Genomic DNA, 23,776 nt, shown 5'->3' with positions numbered 1-23,776 from the left:
TTGTCTTAATTGCTCTGGTCATACAGGACCTTGTGCCGAAGTGCTCTGAGCATTACAAATAATATTAACAGGAAAAGCATGTTGAATCCTTTATTCCATCCCTGCAGATAAAGATTTTGAAATCTCGTTTGTTAGTAAAGCTATCTCAGCATATACACTTACTGAAAGCAGCTTGGCCATTTTGTCATGTGTACAGTATATCCTTCTTCCTTGGTCGTGGAAAATGAACGTTTCCCTGGGAAAGATTCAAGAGTTGGGACTGTAGTAGGGGGAAGAAAAAAAAAACCTGATCTTTGGACTACTTAGCGGTTAGTTGAGGAGGCAAGCATGAAAAGGTCGGATAAATATCGAGTTCACAGTAAGCCATGCTTTGAAATGGTCTTGTTGACATGCTGGTAGTCAGTACCATAGGGGCTCTGTGGCAGATTTAAGTCTCTGAAAGGAAGTATTTTGCTGCTTTTCTTTTCTCAAGGAAATATAGGAAAGCAGCATGCTTCAAATGATGTTTTTATGGAAATCATAAATAGGCTGCTGTGATATCAGAGGGGGTGACAGCAAGATGCAAATGGCTCAAGATTTGCATCAAGATTTCACCTCCACAGCTAGGACTTACCAGATCTTCACAGAGTAACCAAGGAAGCTCAACCTGTCTCACCCATAATTTTATCAGAAAAACTGCTCATTGGGGATGATCATTTTTGGACAATGGAAAAGATAAATGAAATGTCTGGTCATCTGCCTGGCAGAGGCCAGAGAATTTTAGGCAGCATCTGCTGAGTTGAACTCAGCAGCTGTTGACTTTAAAAGATGGCGATCTTCTTTGAAAATCATGAAAAATTTGAGGTCCATTGACCATGTTGGAAAGCTGATCCAATGTTCATTTTAGTCTCCCTAACTATTTCCATTTTTAACATATAGACACACACCTCCAATCCTAAGTTTTTTACAGTCTTCGGTCAAAGATGCTTCGTGTGGCACAGCTTGCCAGCACAGGTGTAATTTGTGGGACGTAGAATCACAAGCTCTGAAGGGCAGCTACTGCCTTCCTTTGGTATTTGCATGGCTGACATTTAACAGTTCTTTGCGTGTAACTCTGCAAGGTTCCCCCTTCAATTGTACAACAGTGCCTTTATCCTGGTGTCCATCGTGTGGATATACGTTGATGTGATGTTTCAAAAGATTCCTCACCATTGAACTCCTCAAGCTGTATCCCAAACTGTGAATAGCAGTGGGAGAAAGAGAGGGTTCCTTCCAGAAAGGAGTTTGCAGCAGACAGTTGCCAGGTAGTCTGATGCAGCGGGCAGTCTCAGTTCAGGAACTGTAAGACTGGGATTGCAGATGGGACTTAGTTTAATCATGTGTGCGTGCAGGGGCAGGAACTATTGAACAGTAACCTCGTCTCCTTGTTGTGTTTGTAAAGCTTTTAGCGTGTTGTTGGAACTACATAAAAAACATTCTACCCAAAGAGAACTGGTGAAATTCCCCATATGACACACTGCTAAGGTTACCTTTAGAAAGGGAAGGGGTTAAAAAGACAAACAGATATGTTTCAGATCAGGCTGCACATGATGGCAGCAAACTGCAGAGCGTTGCAGCATCAGGGAACTTGAAATGCAAGGGAGGTGACGCCAAGGACTGCGGGTTATGAAAACTGCAGGGAGGTGATGTGAATATCGAGGACAGAGGGAAAGTTAGACAAGTCCCACAAGGAGATGTGGTAAACCTTGGGGAGTTCTGAATCCCTGGGAAGAAAGAATAGGCTGGATTAAAAATTTGTATAAAGGACTAAAGTACCCAGATTTGTGGAGGAAGGACTGGCACCGAAAATGTTATGTCACCATAGCACTAGCATCTTCCTTGTTCAGTCACATGAAAAGAGTAAGTTATGTGTTGGATTTTGTTAAAGGTGTTCTGGCTACCTGTGTGAAAGTAGGTGGCACAGATGCTGTAATGTTACTCAGTGAAGGGACTGGAGAGAGACCACGTGTGACTGGTTAAAGGCTGCTCTAGTATACCACATGTCTCCAATTTATTGCTACTTTCTATGAGAAAATGTACAAAGGAAGAAAACAACAAGCAAGCCGAGCTGGATTGACTACTAACTGCAGATTGATTGTGAAGTTTATTGGTTGTTTCCTCAATAGTGCCAAATCAGCACCTGATGTAGAAACAGTCAGCGGATTGAAGAAAGTTCTAATTAAAACCAGGATGGAATTGAGCGCTTATAGGGGTTCAGCATGTAAGTAGTCTTTTTCCCCTTGGATAATGGCAGTGCAAAGGAATGGTCCTATTGCCAAGGCAACGTTTGTTGAAATTGTAAAATATATTTTACAGCACATTCCCTCATGAGAAGGAATGAGGAGATGAAGTTGTTTCCAGCACCGTAGTTTGCAAAGCTGGAAATAAAGATTTGCTTATGGCGGGATTCCCAAACATTGTGTATCTTGAACCATTTTTTAAGGTGGCTGTTGTCTTCTGCACACTTTGTCTCACACCATCAGTTGTCCCCCTGCCCTATGCAAGCCCTAGAAAGAAGAATGAGTTTAGAATAGATATCGCAGAAAGCACGTGAAAATTGAGAACTTGATTCAGAAAAAGCACATGCTCAGCTTAAATATATGGATAAAGTATATATATGTATAAATTATACCGTGGATATTGATAAACATGAATGTATGAAGACAGGTAGGTATAGTCCCTGCTTGTAAAAAGGGCTGTTGTTTCTCTTGATTATGTAGCAATTATGTTCTGTCCTTTCTGTCACACCTCTTGGTTTTAAACTGTAAATGTTTTTGGTCAGGAACCATAATTTTCATTCTACTGTTTAATTCAATGCACACGCTATATAAGATACTGAATAGAGACAAGCTCTGGCTGGCAGAGTTTGCTTTCAGGAAGATAAATTGAAGAAGAGAGGGCAAACTAGGAAACCAGTGAGCAGGAAGCAGTTGAGCTACTTGCAGGGCTAGTTTTCAGTTACTTTCAACTGAAGTAAAATTCTACTGTATCTAATGTATTTAGGATATTTCTCAGATAGTACCTGTTGTCTTGTGAATGTCTGAACCATGATTACTAGCAGGTCCTCAAAAAAAAGTTTTCTTCTGGGTAGCTTCCTGGTACGTCAGTCTGTCTTAAATAAATCACCTGTTCTTTAATCTCAGATGCAGATGTTTCCCTGATAGTGCAGGGAGCTCTTCCCAATTTTCCAAACATCTTGTACATCAAATGTTGAACTTAAAGCACAGATCAGCTCTGAAAAGTGGCATTTTAAAACATCTCCTCTCATTCTGCTGATCTGCTTCTTCAGGTGACCAGGGTTATGTCTGACTTCAGAGCTATAAATAAGCTTCTGCCTCCTGCTAGCCACATGGGTCTAATCGAAGAGGGGTATGGAGATTTTCACAAGCAACTGATTGTTGTTGGGTTTTCATGGGAATCTGGGTGTGAGTGCCTCTGGTGCTCTTGAAAATCTTCCCCAACCTGGGTATGGAAAAGGAAGAAATTATCACATTGTGCCAGAATCGTGCCTGTAAGTTCCATAGGGAACCATGAGGTTGAACAAGTTCAGCTTAGCTCTAAGAAGCCAGGCTTAGTTTGTAAGGGTGACATTTAAAAAACCCTGTTCCTTGTCAACCTAGCCCATATGATATGAAAGTCGATTTAACCAATAATGTCCTACGGAGGGCTACAGCTCTCAACCCAGATTTGCCCTTGAAAAACCCCAGAGAAAGTGTCTTTCTACTGTGTGTGCCAGTTACCCTGCTCAGTCTGACTGTGCCAGCTAGTAAGCAAGTAAAGCAAATCCGGAGATGGGAGTGAACTTAAAATTTTTCTGCTTTGTTACCTTCACATAGACATCGATAGCTTTTCCCAGGCATCAGCTGAGTGTCTATAAAATCATGCAGGACATGGCCCTCCCACTCTGCAACAGAGAATCAGGAGGGAGGTCAGTTTTACTGCATGTGGGGTTTTCTGGTGTAAAACTCCTTGCAGCGTACTTTTGCTGAAGTGTGCAAAACCAGGCTTGCAGCTACATAAAAGGCCACCAATTTGTTTGTTCCAAGATCAGCTGGATTTAACTGAAGTTTCAGAGGTGAGGCACAACCTTCCAGGCGACCTCCCCCGTCAGCCTAAGTTTCACTTAATAAAACACATTAAGGTAGGTTTGAGGCAATCCTTTAAGGTCAGTTGAACTTTCACTGGAAAATACGAGTGCTGGCAAGTATATGCAATATGTAATGCAAAATGTTTAGGGTGTGGGGAAGAAGTGTAAAGGAGCCATACCACAGTGATGAGCTTGGCTAGAAAAGAGACATGAAACAAGTTCCTTAGTAAAAACACCCTCAGAGATGGGTAAAGAATTTAGGGGGGTTGGTAGAATGTTTTTGTTACCCCCAAGGGGAAAAACAGGAGATCAAAGCCCAAATTCACTTAAGAATGCTTGCTTTGAAATGTATCTATAAATTATAGCACGTATTGCTGGCATCTATTGTAGTCTTTGGTATTTACTTGCACGTATAACGTGAGATTCACAGTGCCCTGTGTTCGCTTGTTAGTCTGTAAAACCGTGTTGGTGTAAAAATGTGTTAGTGTGTAAAGCTTGTTGGTGAAGGCAACATTTCAGATTCTCAAGTTTCCTAGTAGTGTTTTTGCCTCTTCCCTGTTTTCCCATGGTCTTTGTGCCTCGTCCCTGTGATCGTGTGTCCCAGCCACTGACTCACTGGCTAACAGGGGATTCCTTGAGGGGTTGCTGGTAGGTTTTAGAGCTCTACCTGCCTTCTTGCCACCTCTCAGCATTATTAAGGTGCCTGTTGTGGCTGTTATCTTCTTGGTCAGGGCAGAATGGGATGTTGCTCCCAGGGGAATCCACAGCTGTTACCCCTCAGTCAGCAAAGTAGCTGCCGAGGCATGTCACCCTTTGCTTTTAACTCCAGAATCAGTCTCTCCATTTCGTAGCTCATCTGGAGGAGCAAGAGACCTGACTTCTTGGCATGGCAGAGAATTACCAACAGGCTGTCCTAAGCTTTGTGCTCCAGGCTCTTTCTTCCTCGTGAGTGTATAGTTTTAAGTGTTGCATTTTAGACACCTCATTTGCTTTGCTGCCCAACAGAGATTATGTCGGGTTTTTGGCACAATTGGATTAAACTAGCAGACCTGGATAACTTCCATTGGCATTTCAGGAGATTTGCTGTAAGGCAAACCTGTGACATTCATACCTTCCTAAGCTTGCACAACTAGGGCAAGAGCTGCAGTTGAGGTCTTGACCTCAGTTACTTAAGCCCCTTTCTCCCAGGAACGTTCATCACTTTAATCACAGAGTCCTAAATAATCAGTGGGTAGCCTGTAATTAGGGGGTTGTGTCTTGGACTCCTGCAGCCTGCTCCCGGTGTGCTGAGCGCTGCGTATTTTGATTTCCCATTCCCCCAAAGGATGTTTGATCTCAGATTTACACTTCAGAAAATTAAGAAGGGTACGGCACCTCAGTCCCCTGGCAATCTTCCTGCTTTCAGTGGTAGGTACCTTGCTTTTCCTAAGTATCGCAGCGCTGCAGCGATTGACACACTTGATTTAAGAGTTTGATTTATAGACTGATACTCAGGCTGAAAGTCAGCAGTTCCAGGGCTGCGTAAATCAGTCTGTCTCTGGGACTAATACTTCCTTATTTATAATTTCGACAGGAGATGGAATTCTTTCTCGATTCTTTACATTTCTTTCAGATGTAATCGACCACCCTGTCCTTTGGTTTAAAGCTATGTGACTTTGCCACAAATAGAGGGAGGGGAAAGTAAGCCGAGTCCAGGAATTGCTGTGCTATAAAAGCTCCATATTGTATGCTCTTGGACTTTGCTTTCTCCCAGCTTCCTTCAAGCCCACACAAGAGATGGACTTGAGGTTTTTTGGCTTTCTTCCCCTCCCCCCTCCCTCCATACATACGCTGACCTTTTAGAAAAATAAATAAAAGATAAAGAAGGACCTGGAATGTTGCAGAATGTGTGTACATTTTGCTCTCTGTTGTTTTCTGCTGGGATTAGTTGTTTACAATGGGAGAGAGAGGGAGGGCAGAGGAAGGGAGGTCTGTGGCCTTAACTGAAATTAGTGGCATTTCACAGTGATCTTGTTAGGTGGTCTGCACTTTAAAGACCTAAATCCTTGTAATCCCCCCATGCCTCCTTGGCCACTATTCCTTTTGCTCTTGTTCTCTCACTTTCCAAAAAAACCCACCCCAAAGTCAGCCTCTCTGTCTCTCAGATACAGGCGCATAACATACACGCATGCACGCGTGCACAGACACAGACGTACATGCACACTCTCTTTCAGATGCTTCCATTCGCACGTTGTACCTGTATAACAAATTAATGTCTTAGCTACATCTGTTCCCACTACAGGACTGGGCTTGTAAAATGCTCTCTCTAGAATGCAGACGCACACGGAATATTTTTATTTATTTTCTGAAAAACACCCAGCTGCCAGACTTTCAGTTTGTGATTACACTTAAAACAAATTCAAATTGAAATTTCAGCCATAAATCAAATGCCCCAAATTAGTTCCTCTTGTGGGTTTGAACATGCTCTTTGGATTTTAAGGTCAGAAGATATCCGTTTTCACCGTGCTGAAAAGTTTAAAAATATACTACATTTTCGGGGGAAAAAAAATATGGTTTGCATTATAAAGCAGTACATCAAATGTACGCGTATGCATACACACAACAGTGTCGATGAAGCTGGATGCTGTCGGAGCACCTTTGAGGACTAATAGCACCTAATTGTTAAGCAAGGCAGGAACCGTGGTGGCTTTTAGCCAAGAAGAATACAGCCGACTGCCCTGAGATGTGATATTTACCCTGTAAGAGAATAAAAGTTTATTCCTTACTCTTCAAATTAAAAAAATAGTAAAAATTAAATAAACACACAAAATACTTCTCTTGGCAGGCTTTATAACATACTTTTTTTTTTTAAAAAAGGCATTTACAAGTGGTTTCAAAATGGCTGTGTTACATCTGTCAGCGGGTGAAGGGAACACCCACAAATTGTGTTTTTATCTCTTGAAGTTTTGTTCCACTTGAGCAATAAAAGCCGGATTTGCTGCTGGTTTGTGTGATTGGCGTAATCTGAGCGTTGAGTATGGTTTTAAAACTTCTGCAGTTGGTTGGGTTTATAAGTTTTAAGAAACTCCTGGGGTGGCGGAGTTCTTGGGTTTTGTTTTACCCTGGCACCAGGGAAGGGTTGGTGTGCGAGCACCTGGCACAGACAAGTTCATCTTGGTTCTCTGGCCTGTCCCTCCCAAAAAATGGTTTGGCAGGAACCCCCCTTATCTTTGATGTTAATGTCATCAGCAGTTTCTTGGTTACAATGCTATTCTTTCTCCGGGAGTTGAAAGACTATCCGCAAGTAAGCTCTGAACACACACACACACACACATTCTCCAGCCTGAACTCCAGACCAACAGCTTAAATCCCCTCTCCATTGGGGAATATCCTCCTCCGTGAGGATAATGCTGAGAGGTGTACCGTACTCACGGCTGCTCTCGTGCTCAGAAGAAGTGATAGATGGTGGGAACCTAAAAGTTTGCAGGGGAAAGCTCTCATCTGACTGGCTCGAAGCGATGAAGGAGGAGGTATTTTGGAGCATGCATTTTGGATAGGAGCCATTTCAGTGGGAAATGAGCAACCTCTCCCATCGCCTTCACTAGTCCTGTTGAAAGCCAAGTCAGGATGGCAGTAGTGGGCAGTCTGCCCTCCACCGATTCATTCCCTAGTCTGGCTGCAAAAGCAGAGTCATGCTCGCTCTCAGCGACCGCTGTTGCGCAAGATGATGGCCTGAGCCGCTGCGCAGGCACATGAAGCTATTGCAAAGGAAGCGGATCGTGACAGTGTGAGAGCAAAGGCAGGCAGGGGTCTGCTGTGTATCTTTGCCGCTTTTTATCTTATTAACATGTTAGTAAAAATCTTGCCAAGGCAACCTGAGCTGGTTACTTGTAGCATAATTGCTCATATTGCCTCCTTATAGGTCAGAGGAGGGGGAGTTTAAGCGAGTTAAAAGAATAATTGTTCAGAGGGGACAGTCTGTTCAAGGGGGTCGTAACTGCTAGCCACTGCGGCTGAGGTCCGGTTTTATTGCTTTTACTCCTGCAGAATTAATGCCAGTTTTGTGGGGCAGATGGTTTCTGTTCCGACTCACACAAGCAACAGAACTGTAATATGTTTAATGGCAAATTCTGTATACTAGATAATAGTGATGTGTAAGCAGTAAAATACTAGGAATTAATTTTAGGATCAGCAGTCTGGAGTGAGGATTGATACTTCTCTGTTCTCCTGAGGACCACAGCCGGCTAGCTCTCCATTCAATATAGAATTGAGGCTCAGGGCTTTGACCTGATACCGAAACCCCTCTATGCTGTTAGTTCAGACTCCAGGGTAACAATTCTGTCCACGAGCCAGCCTGATGGTGCGGTGCAGCTGTGTTTCACTAGTGCAATGAATACTGGTGACGCCTGTGACTAAGGTGGGGAATGGCTGCAGGCCATTAAACTGTGGAACTCGCCATGCAGAAAGTTACTGAAGCCAAAAACTTCAGAGAGAGATCAGCTGTTTGACTGAGGATAGCAAGAATATCCACAATTGTTGTAATTAATATTAGCAGAAATACTGGGGAGAAGATACGAAATGCCGTGGTTCACAGTAGGATTTATCTGGCGGAGCAGATTACTTGCGTCTCTCTGGGGTTATATATCTTGCTTATACCTTCCTCCCAATCAGCTGGTTTTGATGTGTGTTAGACGTAGTATTTTTAGACACTTCTTAGCTGGGTGCCTTCAAATTTTCTGTCCTTCCATGACTTCTACCTATCTTTGCACATGTGAAAGTAAGGAAACAAATCATTTGCATCGTAGCTATTTTTTTCTCTGTAGCTTTGAAAGAAATTACATTTAATACCATTTAACACTCCTCATGATGCTGAGTAAACAGCATTTCAGGACACATCACGGATACTAGTAAATATTCACAGCTTCCATTTTACTGCATGGAGGGGCTCAGACCAATGCAGTAACTCACTCAGAATCTCTCAGCAGAGGATTTACGAAGCCAGCACTTGGACTCTGAACTTCTTTCCTATCTGGACAATCAGATCAGCAGACTTGAAAGCTGGTTATCACAGATTCAAATAAATTTTAGAAGAAGGTGACTTTTGCTAAAGTTCCATCCTGTGTAGCGTTTCAGACTTTGTGGTGTCAAAGGCTACATGAGGGTGAAGATATCCAAGGCAGGTAGAGCAGGTCCAATGTGGGTTTCATTGGTTTAGTACTGCAACATGAACAAAGCCAGCCAGCTGAGGTATTGATCTGCCCCTTCTCGCCACCCTTTCTTAGTGCCTGGCGAGCTGGAACGTATGAAACTTCTCAGCAAAATTCGCAGGGAAGGACTGGGCTGCTGCTCCTCTTTTTAACTGGGGAGCTGAGCAGAGAAGCCACCCTCGCAGTTACCCCGGCTGTCTGTGGAAAATACGAGACTTGATCCAGGTCCCAAGTGCCAGGCCAGTGTCCTGTCTATGAAATCCTCTGGCAGTATTTATTCTGTTAAGGAAATGTAGAGGAAGGCTGTTCTAACAGGAGGTAAAACTGGAAACCCTTTTTTGCAAACCCATCCTGACAGCTGGCATTTCAGTTTTTCCAGCAACTGGGTGTGAGGATCAGGAGAAGAATAGTGGAGTTTTTGAGAAAAGAGCGGAACTGAACCTACTTACAGGATCATGTCACAGGCTCATTAGATATTCCGGTGGGTGCCTTTGTTTTGTACCTGTCATTTTAAATTATTTTCTTCTTTACTTTGTGTTTATGTTGTAGGTGCTGTCTTCAGGGCAGTGTTATTTGTCATAATGCCGTGATAGAGAAGGGTGCAGACATCAAAGACTGTTTGATTGGAAGTGATCAGAGGCTGGAAACCAAAGGTAAGTAGACGAGCTGTATTTACAGTGCATTTGTAATAATTTTCAGAATTTCTTCCGCGATATTTTACTCCTGCTTCTTCATGAAGTGCCAGTAAACAGTGGCAGTTCTACAGTGTGGTGTCCTATAATATTAGGATTTGTTTTTCATGGAAAGTACAGCTTCTTGGCATAAGAATAGTTCAGGGACTTGCTCCGCTGAAGTTGGCAGAAAAGCTCTGTTGTTGTTGTTATAAAGAACAAGATTGGGTGCTGAGACAGTCTTTTCCCAGAGACCACAATTAGATCAGCCTGAAGTTGTCCTCAGCAGAAGGAGCCGTTATTTTGGCTAGTAATCTTTCTCAGGGTCAGGGGCAATGCAGTCAAATTATTGATCACACAGACATCCTTCTCTTTGTAGATGCTACCAACCCACAGTGCCAGCGTGCTCCCATTCACCTTGCTCCAAGCAAAAGAATACGGAGATGGAGATATAGAATATCGTACTAGGAGCTGCTGTGCTCAGTACTAAATACAAGGGCAGCTACGTTCAGATCTGCTTTACTGCTATGAAATGCTATTTTGGGGCTTCAGAGAGGTTCCAACTACGTGACCCTCATTGGGGCAAAGTTAAGCCATCCAGTGGAAGTGTGCGTGCAAGGGCTCGGTGGTCATCGCCTGAGTGGAACTATTGATTTCCTGCCCTAAGAGATAATGGGCAGGAAATGGCTGTCTCAGTGACTGCATCCCAAGCAGAGGGCTTTTTAATGAATATTTATAGTTGGGGTTTGGCAGATCCCTGCTCTAGGGTGTGGACTGAGGACAAAAGTGAGTTCCTTTGCAGGCTCCATGTGAAGTTATTTAGTCAGATCAGGATTTGTTTGCTCGCTTTGTCTTTATGGGTGGATTCCCAATTGTAAATGTCCTGACACAAAGCAGTGTTTGCACTTAATGTAGTTGTCGTGGTTTAACCCCAGCTGGCAACTAAGCACCACACAGCTGCTCGCTCACTCCCCCCTGGTGGGATGGGGAAGAGAATCAGAAGAGTAAAAGTGAGAAAACTCCTGGGTTGAGATAAAGACAGTTTAATAGGTAAAGCAAAAGCCACACATGCAAGCAAAGCAAACCAAGGAATTCATTCACTCCTTCCCATCAGCAGGCAGGTGTTCAGCCATCTCTAGGAAAGCAGCACGCCATCACGTGTAACGGTTACTTGGGAAGACAAATGCCATCACTCCGAACATCCCCCCCTTCCTTCTTCTTCCCCCAGCTTTATATGCTGAGCATGACGTCATATGGTATGGAATATCCCTTTTGTCAGTTGAGGCCATGTGTCCCAGCTGTGTCCCCCGCCCAGCTTCTTGTGCACCCCCAACCTACTTGCTGGTGGGGTGGGGGGAGGAGCAGAAAAGGCCTTGACTCTGCGTAAGCACTGCTCAGCAGTAACGAAAACATCCCTGTGTTATCAACACTGTTTTCAGCACCAATCCGAAACACAGCCCCATACTAGCTACTGTGAAGAAAATTAACTCTATCCCAGCCAAAACCAGCACTGTAGTATAGCGTAACCTATTGTCAGCTATGCATATCACAAATTTGCCTTTAAATTGAAACTAAAAGTGAAAAAGACTCGTGAAAACAAAGTACTGGTCTTGCAGTTGCAAGTCTCGGATACTGTAGGAGACACCCAATGAGTGTTCTGTGCACTGTAGTCTTGGTCCCTGTATACCAGAGCCTGTGCCTACTCACGGCTTTGCCCATCACGTCGGTCTGAATCGGTGGCTGTTGCAGGGTTCATTGCCCCCCTATCACTGAAGTCTGTGTCCTCCCCTGAGCACAGAATCATAGAATCATTTAGGTTAGAAAAGACCTTTAAGATCAAGTCCAACCATAAACCTAACACTGCCAAGTCCACCACTAAATCATGTCCCTAAGTGCCACATCTATGCATCTGCATGAATCTCTAGGAGAGCTGAATCGGGTCGCATTTGGTTGTTAACCTGCAGCGTGAATTATGAGGAGATGGGTTGTAGATTTAGCTAGTATTTTAGGAAATAGGAATATGTTTTATTTCTTTAGTAGATTATATCAAACAGAAATATCACCCTTTGACCTCGCTCGCATCTGCTTCAGTAATCTCTCCCAGGGTGCAGATCCTAGTCTGGTTGATTTTAGTATGGAAACATTTCTTTCTTCTTGATTGTCCTTGTCATCTTTGTCTGAATATTTTTCAGGGTCTGTAGATGTATTTGCAGGGAGAGTAACGCAGCTGTAACCTGTGGTTCATTTGCGTATTCTTGTAGAGTCTACTGCTCACCTCTCCAAAGCTTAAACCCACTTCTTAATGAGTCTGTGGGCCCTGTAGTTAAACTGTTCAGAAACCTATGATTGATGTTAGCAAAGACACATTCAGGTAGATTATGAATACACCATTATGCTGAGCAAGAAAAAATAATAAAGCCTCAGTTCATTTCCCTGCCTCAGTTTCCTAACCATTCTGGAATTTCTTTGGGCTGGGGGTCAGGTTCTCCTCGGTGGTCTGGGATCTGTCTGCAAAGTTCATGACTTATTTCCTGAACTGTGGAGTCTTTCCAGCCCAGCATGTCTCTTCTGACCTTGGCTAGTCCCGTAGTAAACTGGGCCCTCTCTTTTTCACTGTGAAAGCATGCCATGACTTCCTTTCCCCTGCCCAAGACTTCCTGTATCTTGTGCCAAGCTTTTGGTGTGGCCCTGGAAGTCTGTTTCCATATTCCCCCTTTCATCAAGACTTTGGCTGTGTTGTTCTGTTTGGTAACTTTTCCTTCTTCAAACACAAGCCTCCATGGCCAGGTTAAAAAAAAGCTAGTTCTCTTGGGTTGGAGCCACCTTTTGTTGCAAGCTGATCACACTTCAGCAGACGTAAGCGGTAGCAGCTGGCTGTTGACCCTAGTCTGGGAGTTACATGCTAGAAACCTCCTCAGCAAAGCTGCATACACCTTCCCAGAAACATTAAAAAAATAAAAATACAGCAGTCCCTTATTCCAAAGCATCAGCCAGGATTCATCAAAGGTAGAAATATCCCTGAATCATCCTACACAGCCCCACGCAAATCCCACAGTTGACTTTGCTGCAGAACTGGCTGTGTGCTCCCTGCTCTGCCGTATGGGTCCTGGCCCCACTGCCCAGGTGGCTCGGGGTACAAGAGCTCTTTGAGCCAGCGGTGCACCGACCTCCTTTCATAAAATGAACTCCAGTCCCATGCAAGGAGGATGGCAGGAGAACAGCTACCACAAATGATAGGCAAACGTAACTCGAACCAGCTCTCATCCTTCTCCTTCTGTGGAAGAATATGGGCATATTTAGGGTGGTCCAAATGGTACAGCTGGGAGTAATGGGATTGAATTAAACACAATTTAGGTTGGCTATCTGGAACGTTTTCCTAACGATGTGGTCTGGTAGGCTGTGGGATAATCTCCCTGGGGACATGGTGGGAGACCTCATCACTTAATAATGGGCTTGGCAAAGCTCTGGATACCTAAATAGAGGGAACACTCCAACACTGGTTACTGGGGTAGATCAGATGCAGCCTATTACTTTCAACCTGAAAAGAAAGTTAGAGAGACAGTGGGGCCAGGTAACTGTCAGCAATGATGACCCAGCCCTGCGTTGACTTCAGCCCTATCACAGCACTGGCCAGAGATGGTGCTTTTACGTGTCTCTGTCAAAGTCAAGGTATGGAGTTTTATTAAACTTCTGGATTTGCAAGCCATGCTTCCTGAGAGCCATACTATTCTCTTCCTACTGCTTTTATTACCATGCTTAGGAAGCGTCCACTTTCCTTCCTCTTTGATACTTTAAGGAATTTGGTAACAGAGAATTAACAGATGGGCTTTGTGAAAGCTACCTCACACAGGTAGCAGTTTGAAAAACATGTTGATACCTAAGAAAAAGGAGGTAATTATTAAAGGGATAGGAAATAGCAGGCAGCAGTTCTGAAAGAACTTAATTGCACAGAGCATTCAATCACTGTTTCGAAGACAGTTATTAGGATCATGCTCCAGCCTTTTTGATGAACTCCTTTTTAAAGAGGAGCTCAAAAGTAGCATGCACTCATTGAAGGTAGGACTAGAGAGAGGGAGTGCTGGTGATGGGCCAGTTGAGGAGTCAGATGAGCCCTAGAGTCAGTGAGTTCAGTTCCCAAAGGAGTCTCTAGGCAAGATTCAGCAGGGAGTACATTATACATCTGGTATAGATTAGCCAGGAAGAGGCATATACAGTAAAGTGGCCTAACCTTTCTTCAAAGCAACACCAAGAGCAGAAATGATAAAGACACACACATAGGGTAGAACTAGCAAAATTGACACAAAACTCGCCATCATATCCCTCGCCTTCATCTCTGTTGTCATTGAGGCAGGAATATTTTATGTGCATTGGATATTAAGGAGCCAATGTCATTTGGGGACAGCTTGAGTCATTGCACACCCAAAAAGTGCATTACAGCAGTGTTGTTGCCGCAAAGCATATGTTCAGAAAGGGAAAAAAATGCCAGCAGCCAGGATGCTGATGTAATCTTAGCTTGGTATCCTGGTACATACTTAGTAGTAGCATTATCTCTGTGACCAGGCTGTAGACTAAGACTTCACTATGCTTGTTGCTGTGCAGTTTTTATACCACCATATATTTTTATTTTCCTTGGTGGCCTGACACAGTCAACACCCAGAATGAGTAGTGCTTGCTGAATGTGGGGGTTTTCCATATTCCTCATTTTCCTGTCCTTTTTCAGTTTGTGTCTGAAACCTTAATTACTGTACACTATGCAAGAGACAAGATCCTTCCCTTCTATGGCTTTTCTGCAACGTTTGTCATCTTAATGCTTCACAACTGTTAACAACCTCATTTTCACCTCCTCGGTATGAATGTCATTGGTTTTTCCTCCTATTTTACAGAGACCTGAGAGACAGGGAGATTCCGATCATGTGCCCATTCATTTGGACTGGCCAGCTTAAGCGCTGAAGTTGCATGTTACATGTGGCATTTCCTAGCTATTACAGACTTGACATTTTAGCCTTAGCATTTTCTTTGTAAATGTTGGGAACTAAGGTTCAGTCCACTGAGAAAAAAAGAAGAGTTTTATTATTCGGGATGATCCCTTGCATGGATCATTAGCAGTGTCAGAAACTTGAACTCCATTGTACAGCTTTCTGCTGCTTCAGCTGATGGGAACTGATAGTAGTTGGTCATCTTCCTTAAAGGGAGGGGGATCTGCAATAGGACAAGAGAAACTCTTTTCCAGGAGGTTTCACGGATGGCCATGGGTGTCAGCAGCCCTAGATCCATTCCTGGTGCTGGGAGGAGAAGGCTCTGGTTACTGTAGGCTTTACTGCTCTTGCCCTCAGCATCAGCCTTTGGGCCCCAACTACATCACCTGTGTCCTACCTAATCCTGACTCCTGCTTCACAGCTCCCTGCTATGGGTTTGTCCCAGGACCAGTCTCATCCCATTCCTAGCCTTCTCTTTGTTTTTCCTTCTAGTCTTTGTCCCATGTAGATTCTTGTTTTTCTCTCTTACTTGGTTATTCCCAGACACCCACCTGACTCCTCCTCTGGTCTGACCGTAGCTGCTATTTCCAGTCCCCTTGCCTAACAGTCCCATGCTCCATTTCCCATCTGGCACTCACCCCCTGACTGCTTTGAGTCAGACTGCATCCCTTTCTGTACCGCTGTCATGCCCGGGCAGGATCATTCTGGGTACAGGAGGAAAGCGGTTCTGTGCCGAGTGCTGCACTGGTCCACAGAGCAGGGATACAAGCGTGGGGGAAGCCCTGCCTTCCTGCTGCGCTTCCATGGTCGAGAGTGCTCACTGCAGACAGAGTCTCTGGAGCTTTTAGCTGCCCTCCTGAGAACATGTGCAAACTGAGATTTTTTTTCCAGAGGCTTATCACATAGCCAAAACTGTGTGGTTTCTCACAAGAACAGAAAAAGGCACATATCCAGTAAGGACTGGCTCCCGTTTCCGATCATTTTCCAAGTCCTGTTCCAAGCTTGGAGTGCTAGGACTTCTCAATGAAACAGAGTAAGATTGTTTTATTTTAATGAGGGCCAAAGAGCACATTTTTCTCTAATGTCATCCTCTGAAGGCAGGTACAGTTTATGAAACCTCCACATATGAATGGGTGACTGCTCGTGAGGATGCTTTGCCCCAGCCAAGTTTTAGCAGGATAGGGACAGGAAGGGACTTTCTGATGCTCTCGCTGCATTCAAGAAAGGGCGAGCATCTGCTCTTGCAAGATGCTGAATACCTCCTGGTGAAGTCTTCAGGAACTGAAAACACTTAGCACAACACAAGGTCAGGATCAGAAAGCATGCTGCAGTGCAGATGGGAGTTATGAAAGCTCGTGAAGAACAGACACAGACTAAACAGTGCACGCATGTATATCGTGCACTGGGGTGCAAGATGAGCTGGAGATGATGTAGGAATGGTGTAAATTCATAGCAAAACCGAGAGGTCCATATGATTTGTTCCCTGAAGTAGTTTAACTACTGAGCGTCCCTGACAAGGATATTAGTTGGCAGTTAAACCAGGCATCTCTTAAATAGTTGTCGTTTTTGTTTCAGTGACTATGCAGTGACTACATTTCTAACTGATCCTAATAAGCCTCTTTTCCAAGTTGTATAAAAATGCTTTATGAGTTCTGGCCTTAGCAGTGGCATAAAACTTCCCTAGAATATCCATCCAGCGACGCTTTGTCCTCCCCTCTGCCGCTGGGGACTGTCACACTTGCGCACACTGTCATTCCCGGCCAGGGAAGTTCAGACTTCCTGAGTGAGCGGGTTAAACGAGCTGCCACATTCGCAGCATGTTGATTGTGAAGTCTACCCATAAGGCAGCAGTTCGTAACCTTGTGGAAATATTTTTACATGCTCCATGCAGAGAAAATAACCACTTGTGCTCTGCTAGAGCTCAGCCACATGAAAGAGCCAGGAAGAACACCCCAATGGATGCTGAGAAAGGAAAGGGACCTCTGCTTGTATCCAGCACAGTGGGCAGCAGTGCCCAGGCAAATATGGCATCTCTGCCACCTTAGCAGGAAGCGTAGACAGAGTCTTTCAGACTGACGTTTCTGAGATCCCTGCTCGTGTTTGCTATGAGGTGGTGATACCCCATGGGAGCACATCGATCGGTACAATCCAGTCCCTTTCTTAAACACTTTCCTAGGACTCTGCCCCAGTACTAGGACTCCAAGTGTGTCCCTTTCCCCAGGGTGCTTGCTATCTTAGGCACATCCCCAGCTCTTGGTCTCCTTTTCCCTTGACTAACCTTTCTCCTAAGACCCTGACTGATCACTTTCCTGTACACCTCTCTTTCCAGTTCCTTCACTCCCCCCATCCATCTGCTCCAAGCCACGGTAAATTCATCTCTCTTCGGGCACTGAGTTCAGTGTTACCTTTACACTCCCAAGACACGTCTATTCCCCAGATGGGTTTGAGGGCAAATGGGTTAATACTGGCTGAACTGAGAAAAGCCTCACTGTGCACAGGTGGTTGCTCAGGGTGGGTGTGAGGCAGGAGTGAGATCTCTACTGCCCGCCCGTTCTGGGCTGGAGGCCCCAGCTGTGGGCCACAGCTGATCTGCCTGGAGCTACCACCAGCCCCATTCCCAGTGCCCCTGGGGTGAGTTGCACATCCCAGCCCTGGGAGCAGCTGGGACACCCAGCTCATGGGGAGCATCGCTCCCGGAGACGCGCGGGCTCGGCTGACGGCTGTGCAGCGGGGCTGATGCGGCACTTGGGAGAAATCTGTGAGACACTCTGGCCTCTGGGGCCACAGCGTGGTCACCCCTGATCTCCAGTGATCACGTAAGTAAAGTGTGGCTGGTGAGAGAGCAGGCCTTAACTGGAAAGCCCCACCGCTCTGTAAACACAAACAAATCAGCCCCCATCACCTGCTTCCCTTCTTTATCTCTACATGTAATTTAAAACACCCTCCAGCCTCCCAAAGTCAAGCTTCAGCTGCTTCCCATCCCCTTAAGCCCCTTTAGTTCCTCTCCCCCCCAACCTGGCTGCTTTTCCAGGGCCAACCATCACTGCAGAGACAAGTTGCTCTTCTCTCCCACTCTCTGATCCTTTCTGTCCTGGGTGAATGTGGTAGGAACCACCCACAGCGTGTTTTCGTGCATGCGTTTCTGCAGCCACCCCTCCCCCCCCTCCTAGTTTTTTAAGTTAAACTATCTCTTGCTTTAAAGAGAGCAAATACACAGCAGTGGCTTTCATCACTGCTGTATAATAGAGCAGTAATTCTGTGCCAGGGACTGTTTTCTATTTTATTTTAAAGGGTTTATAAAACAGTGTATGTAATTGAGTGAGTAAACTGAACGTTTTCTGGAGCCCCTGAGGGCTGGAACTTCGTGGTGGTCCTGGGCCTAGGCCCTAACCTTTTTTTTTTCTCTCTCTTCCACCCCCCCTTCCCTTTCCCCTCCTTCCCCTCCTCCTTTACAACCCAGCGTTGCCACCAGCAGCAGCAGCAGCAGCAGCAATCTGTCTGGGGCTAATTGAGCAAACAACAAGGAGATGCTTTCACATGGCTTTTAAAGGAATGCTCCGGCATCCCCTCTCTGTAAGCAGCTTGGCAGGAACCTGCCAGGAAGGCTGGGGAGCGCTGGGTCCCCGGCCCCCTGGCCTGCTGGTGGGGTTTGTGCTGGGCTGCGCAGTCATTTCCGCCCCTCTGTTTATTTGCATTACAATTTGTTTTTAGCCAAGCACCAAAAGCTGCGCTGCTCCCCAGCTCTCTAGCTCTCCTTGCCTTGTGCGTATGTTTTTAAGGGGCTAGTGTACACTATGTGTAAACAAATGTCTTCCAAAGCAGGAACGCATATATAATGAGTGACAGGTTTTTGATTTACACTCAGTAAAATCTCTGTGGACACTCGGTTCAAGCACCCAGGCTGACTTCAGGCTGGGCTGCGTCAGCAAATTGAAGCAAAGTGCTAATCAGGAGGTTGAATGTGTTGATCAGCTCTGGATCTACTTAGCACCAGATGCTCCCAATCTGAGAAGATCTAGTTGAACATGATTTAAGGTTGCAGAGTCCAACTCTAAGGCTTTCTGAAAGTCCTTTCTCTAATCCCTCTTCTTTCTCTGTGGGCTGAATGCATCTGTAACCCTGCCAGTGTCAGATAAAAGGCAGCCTGGTAAGAAATCCCTGATGGGGAGCTGGGGAAGGAGAAGGGAGCTGAACAGCTAAGCATGTGAGGTACTTCTCCCTCCTCCCCCCGAGTTTCAGGCAGAGTTTCTGCATGAACTGAGCTTGCTGGTACCAGCCAGAGCCACTGGCAACTGGCAGCCACGGCTGATAATGAAACGCTATCCGCAGCTCGGCTCTCTGGCACACGCAGTGGAGTCTGAATTCCCTTCCCTCCACAAGGAGGGCTTTGGGAAGGGAAGAGGGAAGCAGGGTGAATCCTTATCTGCCTATCACATCCCCTGGGGGTGCGGAATCGGGCTTTGTTTCTAGCAAAACCATTCCCTTTATCACTTAAAAACTTTCTCTCGGATTTGAGGCAGGCACATTCATGTGTTTTCTTTTAGCCTGTACAAGGAGAAATGAGTTTGGTGATTTCATGCGAGTCTCTGAGGTAGCAGTGACATACCAGACAGGCTGTGTGTGCCTGCTTCAGGGAATCTGGGCCACACGGATCAAGGAGGAGACAAAACAGGCAGAGGGATGGGAGATGAAGGAATGCATGCTCTGATTTCCTGTGCCGCTTTGGCTACTTAAACTCCCTAAACTCACTGCTGCCTCACTTTCCCCATCTATAAAACGGGAATGCTCCTATTTGCCCACTCTCGAAAAGCATTTTGAACTCATCAGGTGTAAAATGCAAGATATCATAAGGCGGCTACAAGCATGTGCAAAATACAAATAGTTGGTACCACCTCTGCAACAAAGTATGTGACAGGACCCATCCCAGCTCTGCACGTTTAGGACCGTGCAGGATGCTGTCTGAAATGAAGCAAGAAGTTCCTTATTAAAAAGTATTGCTACAGATAACCTATATATAGAACCATAAATTGACATGCCTCTTTATAAGCCTAGATGAAGGCACGTTTAATCTGCAGAGGCATAACGTAATTACTCTCACTGGATGGTAGCCAGGGTCTTATTCACATCACAGAAATCAACATGATAGGTAGTCTGCTTGGAGGAGGTTCAGGAATGGAGTCACAGGAGTTGCTACAGGGCCTGTTTGAGATATATTGGGAAAGTTGTTGGGGGTGAGGAATGTTATAGCAAGAAGTGCTGCAGGTTGGATTTGAGGTACCTTGGCAAAGCTGTGTGGGGTCCAGGACGAGAGGAGAGAGGCGCTGAAGGCTGGACTTGGGGCTATTGGCAGAGTTGTGCTGGAGAGGTTGTGTGGTGCTACCTACATCACACTTGCACCTGGCGCTTGTACAGTCAGTCCCTCGTTTTCCTGAGCACTGCATCCACCTCTGCTCATCCTGCCCAAAGTGCTGGAGATTGGGATCCACGTTCCAACTTCGAGCTCCAAGATGTTAGCATGAGGCTCCAGCATTAATTATCAGTTGTCACTAAATACCCTGAGCAAAGAACTAAATGACTCGATCTGATGCTGAAGGCGAGAAGCAGCTCCTTGATCTCCTTATTTTTGCCTTCATGAAGGGTCTCTGAAAGGCGGTCGTGTGGCTAACCCAACTCTGTCCCCCAGGCTCAGACGGCAGGATCCATATGATTGTGGGGTCAGGGTTCTAGTGGGAAATTACCTTGCCACAGTCCAAAACTCCTTGAAGTTTTTAGAGCAGTTTTTGATCAAACCTTTTCTGGAGCGATGGTTTGTATCGTCTTGAATTTTAAACCAAGAGAAGCATCGTGTTGGCCTGGCCAGTTTGGGCATTGCCAGGAATTTCTTCATTTAGCCAAAGGTGGCATGTTTGTTGTTTTGCAGCAGTCTTGCAAAATCCATTCCCCTGAGGGGAGGAGTTTTAGGTGGGTAAATAAAACACAACTCGTTTTTTCCATCATCCTTGACTATCCACCCCCACTGCTGTGTAAGGTGTGGGAGACAACACAGCCTCCATCAGTGTATCCCAGCACCTCACAGGCCTTGATGCTTTGTCCCAGGCTCCGGAGCTGATTGTTATTCCTAATGTGCAGAAGGGGAGATGGAGAGCCTAGGGGCATGGGTCAAACCACCTGAGCTCCACCTGAAGAGGTGTCCAGCTCCCAGAGGGCAGTTTAGATTCACCACTTCCCCCCTCGATACCCTGAGGACACCCACTTTGAGCACACTGGCTTTGTGTCACGCTCTGAGGCCACATGCTTGGGTTTTTTAGGCACTGGGCTTTCAGTTGCATGTTTTTATTATTTTGGCTTTAGATCCCTTATTTGCAGTCCTTCCCTGACGAGCTGCTTTTGCATTTTAAAGGGAAGGCTCTTTCAGTACAGTGCATTAACAGTGCTGGGGCAGGGGCTGGCACATTAATGTGTCCACTGGGGCTGTGCAGAGCTCCTGGGAACAGGCGAAGGAGTGACCTTGTAGAAATTGCCCCTCCAACAAATTTGCTCCACAGGAGTCTAAGGTGGGCTGCCCACCATTACCCTCAGAGGTGATAACTGTTCTTAGAGACCTTGCTTCACATGGATACTTTTGGAGAGGCTCCATCCAGATTTTTTGAATCTGGGGAGGGAGAAGTCAGGCTTAAATTAAAAAAAAAAAAGCCCTTTTTTTTAAGCTGCAAGGGTTGAGTTGGGATTCCTGAGAGGATCTTGCGCTGCCTCGCTGACGGCCCCCCCGACGCTAAGCAATCCCTTTCCTCCCCAATCTCCATGCAGTTTGAGGGCATGCAGCACACTTTAGGGCCGGGGTGGATTACTGATCTTTAATTTTATGTCAGATCTCCATGTTGGATGTCGATGGTTCTTTGCCTCGACCTAGGCCTGACAGGTGTAGCAGCAGCTGTGACTTCCGCCGGGCCTCTCTTGTTTAGTAGTGACACATACATGTGAAAACTCTCATTAGAGAAACCTCCTGATGTTTAGTCAGTTGTTTAGGCTTTTGCCATGTGTGTGGGATACTGCTGGAGAGACGCTGGAGTCCAAAGAAAGGCAGCGAATCCGTGTTCAAGTTCCCCAGAATCTGCTTTTCTCATTTGTTTTAAAGTTACAGATTTGAAAAATGCAAGATCTGAAGCACTGCTGCAAAACTCAATTCCTCTTCTTTTTCTCCCTCTCTCTTTTCAGCCAAACATGTTAATGAAGTCATTGTGGGCACCGAACAGCTGATGGAGATATAACCCGAGTAGGTTTTAAAGATGATTTTATGGAAGCCAGCAGCAGAACCAGATGTTCAAGCATCATAAAATCATCCATACAGATCAGTACTGGCACGGTTTATCCTGTCATTGCTCCTTTCCTGTTCAGCTTTATATTTATGTCTTAATAAAGAAGTATTTACAGAGTGGTGTGTCCGTCAGCCCCTCCCCCCTCATTGGGATGCACGCGGGTTTGTGCCGGGTAGTATCGGTTCCTGCGCGCCCGGCGAACGCACTGTACTTTTCCAGCAGAAGGGAGAGCGGGGACCACACAGACTGTGCCTACTCCAAAGAATGACTTAGCCGCCCTCCCTGCGATGTAAACCACGTCCCTGCAGTCCTGCACCACCGTCCCCCAGCCTGGGAGAAACTGCTCGGGATGCTGCTTGTGCATCTCATCAACGCAGCAGGTGGGCAGTGAAACACAGCGGTAACGTGGGCTGCTCTTTGCAGCCCGGCAGCTTTACCAGCCTCCTCCTCCTCTCTCTGTCTCTCTCTCTCATGATGCTCCCCCACTTCAACAGAAGTGTTAAAGCTGTGCCTGTTCTTTTCTGTAATGCAGTTGAGGAGTTTGGCACCCATTTCCATCAGGGCTGAGTTTGGTCTGTTACTTTGAAATCCTGCCCAAAAAGGCTGGAGGGATGGGGGAGTGTGGAGGGGAAGTGGGGTGTGAGCAGTGGGTGCTCTTTGCCTTATTTTGATGGTTCATTCACTTGTCGGTCCGCTGTTCCTAATCCCAGACAAGAGGTCCCTCCCCACATCTAGATGATCTGTGGATGACTCTACGTCTGTGAGATGAGTCGAGTGTGCTAATGTGAAACGCACAGCCTTGCAGTCAGGGGTTGTGCCAGGACTGTAAAGCACCTGGATGGGATTGAAACACAAGCTGTTCTTTAACGTTTATGAATTGGACACAAGTTCCTACCTAAAAGCTGTTTATTAGAATCTAGTAGGATTCAATGGGACATTTATCTGCCCCAGCAGTTTGACATCCAGAGGTGCTTACAGCAACTGGCTGGGATGATATTTCATTAACTGAAGTGATAAATGTTAAATGTGCGCTTCATGGGCACCAATGTCCCCTGAGGAAAATTACCTTTTCCTACCTAATTTGACAGGAGATTATAATCCAGACACTCCCCGAGTTTCGTAAACAAAATCCCTCCTCTACAGGACCAGATTGGAATGGAAAGTATGGGTAAGGATGAGCTTCAAGGCCTTTGACAAGCTGCAGAAGGAAGAAACGTGCTGCAGTTCAGCTCCGGCTTTGTGCTAGAGGTTTTGTCTTGCATATGCATGCAAACATGTTCTTAAGGTACGAAGCCTTTTTCATCCAAGGATCGCAGAGGCTTTGCGAAGGTTAATTAAAGAGTTCTTGTCTCTGTGTGCGGCAAGGGAGCAAGGCATCCATTTTGGGTGTGTAGAAACAGAAGCCGAGTGGAGCATAATTACCTGGCTTTGCATTTTACCGGAAGGCTGTGGCAAAGCCGAGAGAGGTCCGCAGGGACTTTGACTCCTGGTCCTTTTGCTTAAACACAAAGCCTTCTCCCTC

The 23,776-nt window shown here is 45.6% G+C and overlaps 1 protein-coding gene across 2 annotated transcripts in view; it reads left to right on the top strand.

The window, feature by feature from the left end:
• Nucleotides 1-22,369, top strand: part of EIF2B3 (eukaryotic translation initiation factor 2B, subunit 3 gamma, 58kDa) — a 105,565-nt gene extending 83,196 nt beyond the window's left edge. Inside the window, exons 10-11 of one of the 2 annotated variants that reach the window (XM_009587345.1) lie at nt 9,841-9,944; nt 22,154-22,369. In XM_009587345.1, coding sequence (XP_009585640.1) covers nt 9,841-9,944; nt 22,154-22,206 — 157 coding nt within the window. In that variant the 3' untranslated portion in view covers nt 22,207-22,369. Of the gene's footprint in view, nt 1-9,840; nt 10,785-22,153 lie in introns of those variants that run through there. The other variant, XM_009587346.1, reaches the window with a different exon arrangement.
• Nucleotides 22,370-23,776: the final 1,407 nt, after the last annotated feature.

The sequence above is a fragment of the Fulmarus glacialis genome, unplaced genomic scaffold (assembly GCF_000690835.1).
Source record: "Fulmarus glacialis isolate BGI_N327 unplaced genomic scaffold, ASM69083v1 scaffold2101, whole genome shotgun sequence".
Classification (NCBI taxonomy): domain Eukaryota; kingdom Metazoa; phylum Chordata; class Aves; order Procellariiformes; family Procellariidae; genus Fulmarus; species Fulmarus glacialis.
This window is presented reverse-complemented; position numbering and strand designations above follow the sequence as displayed.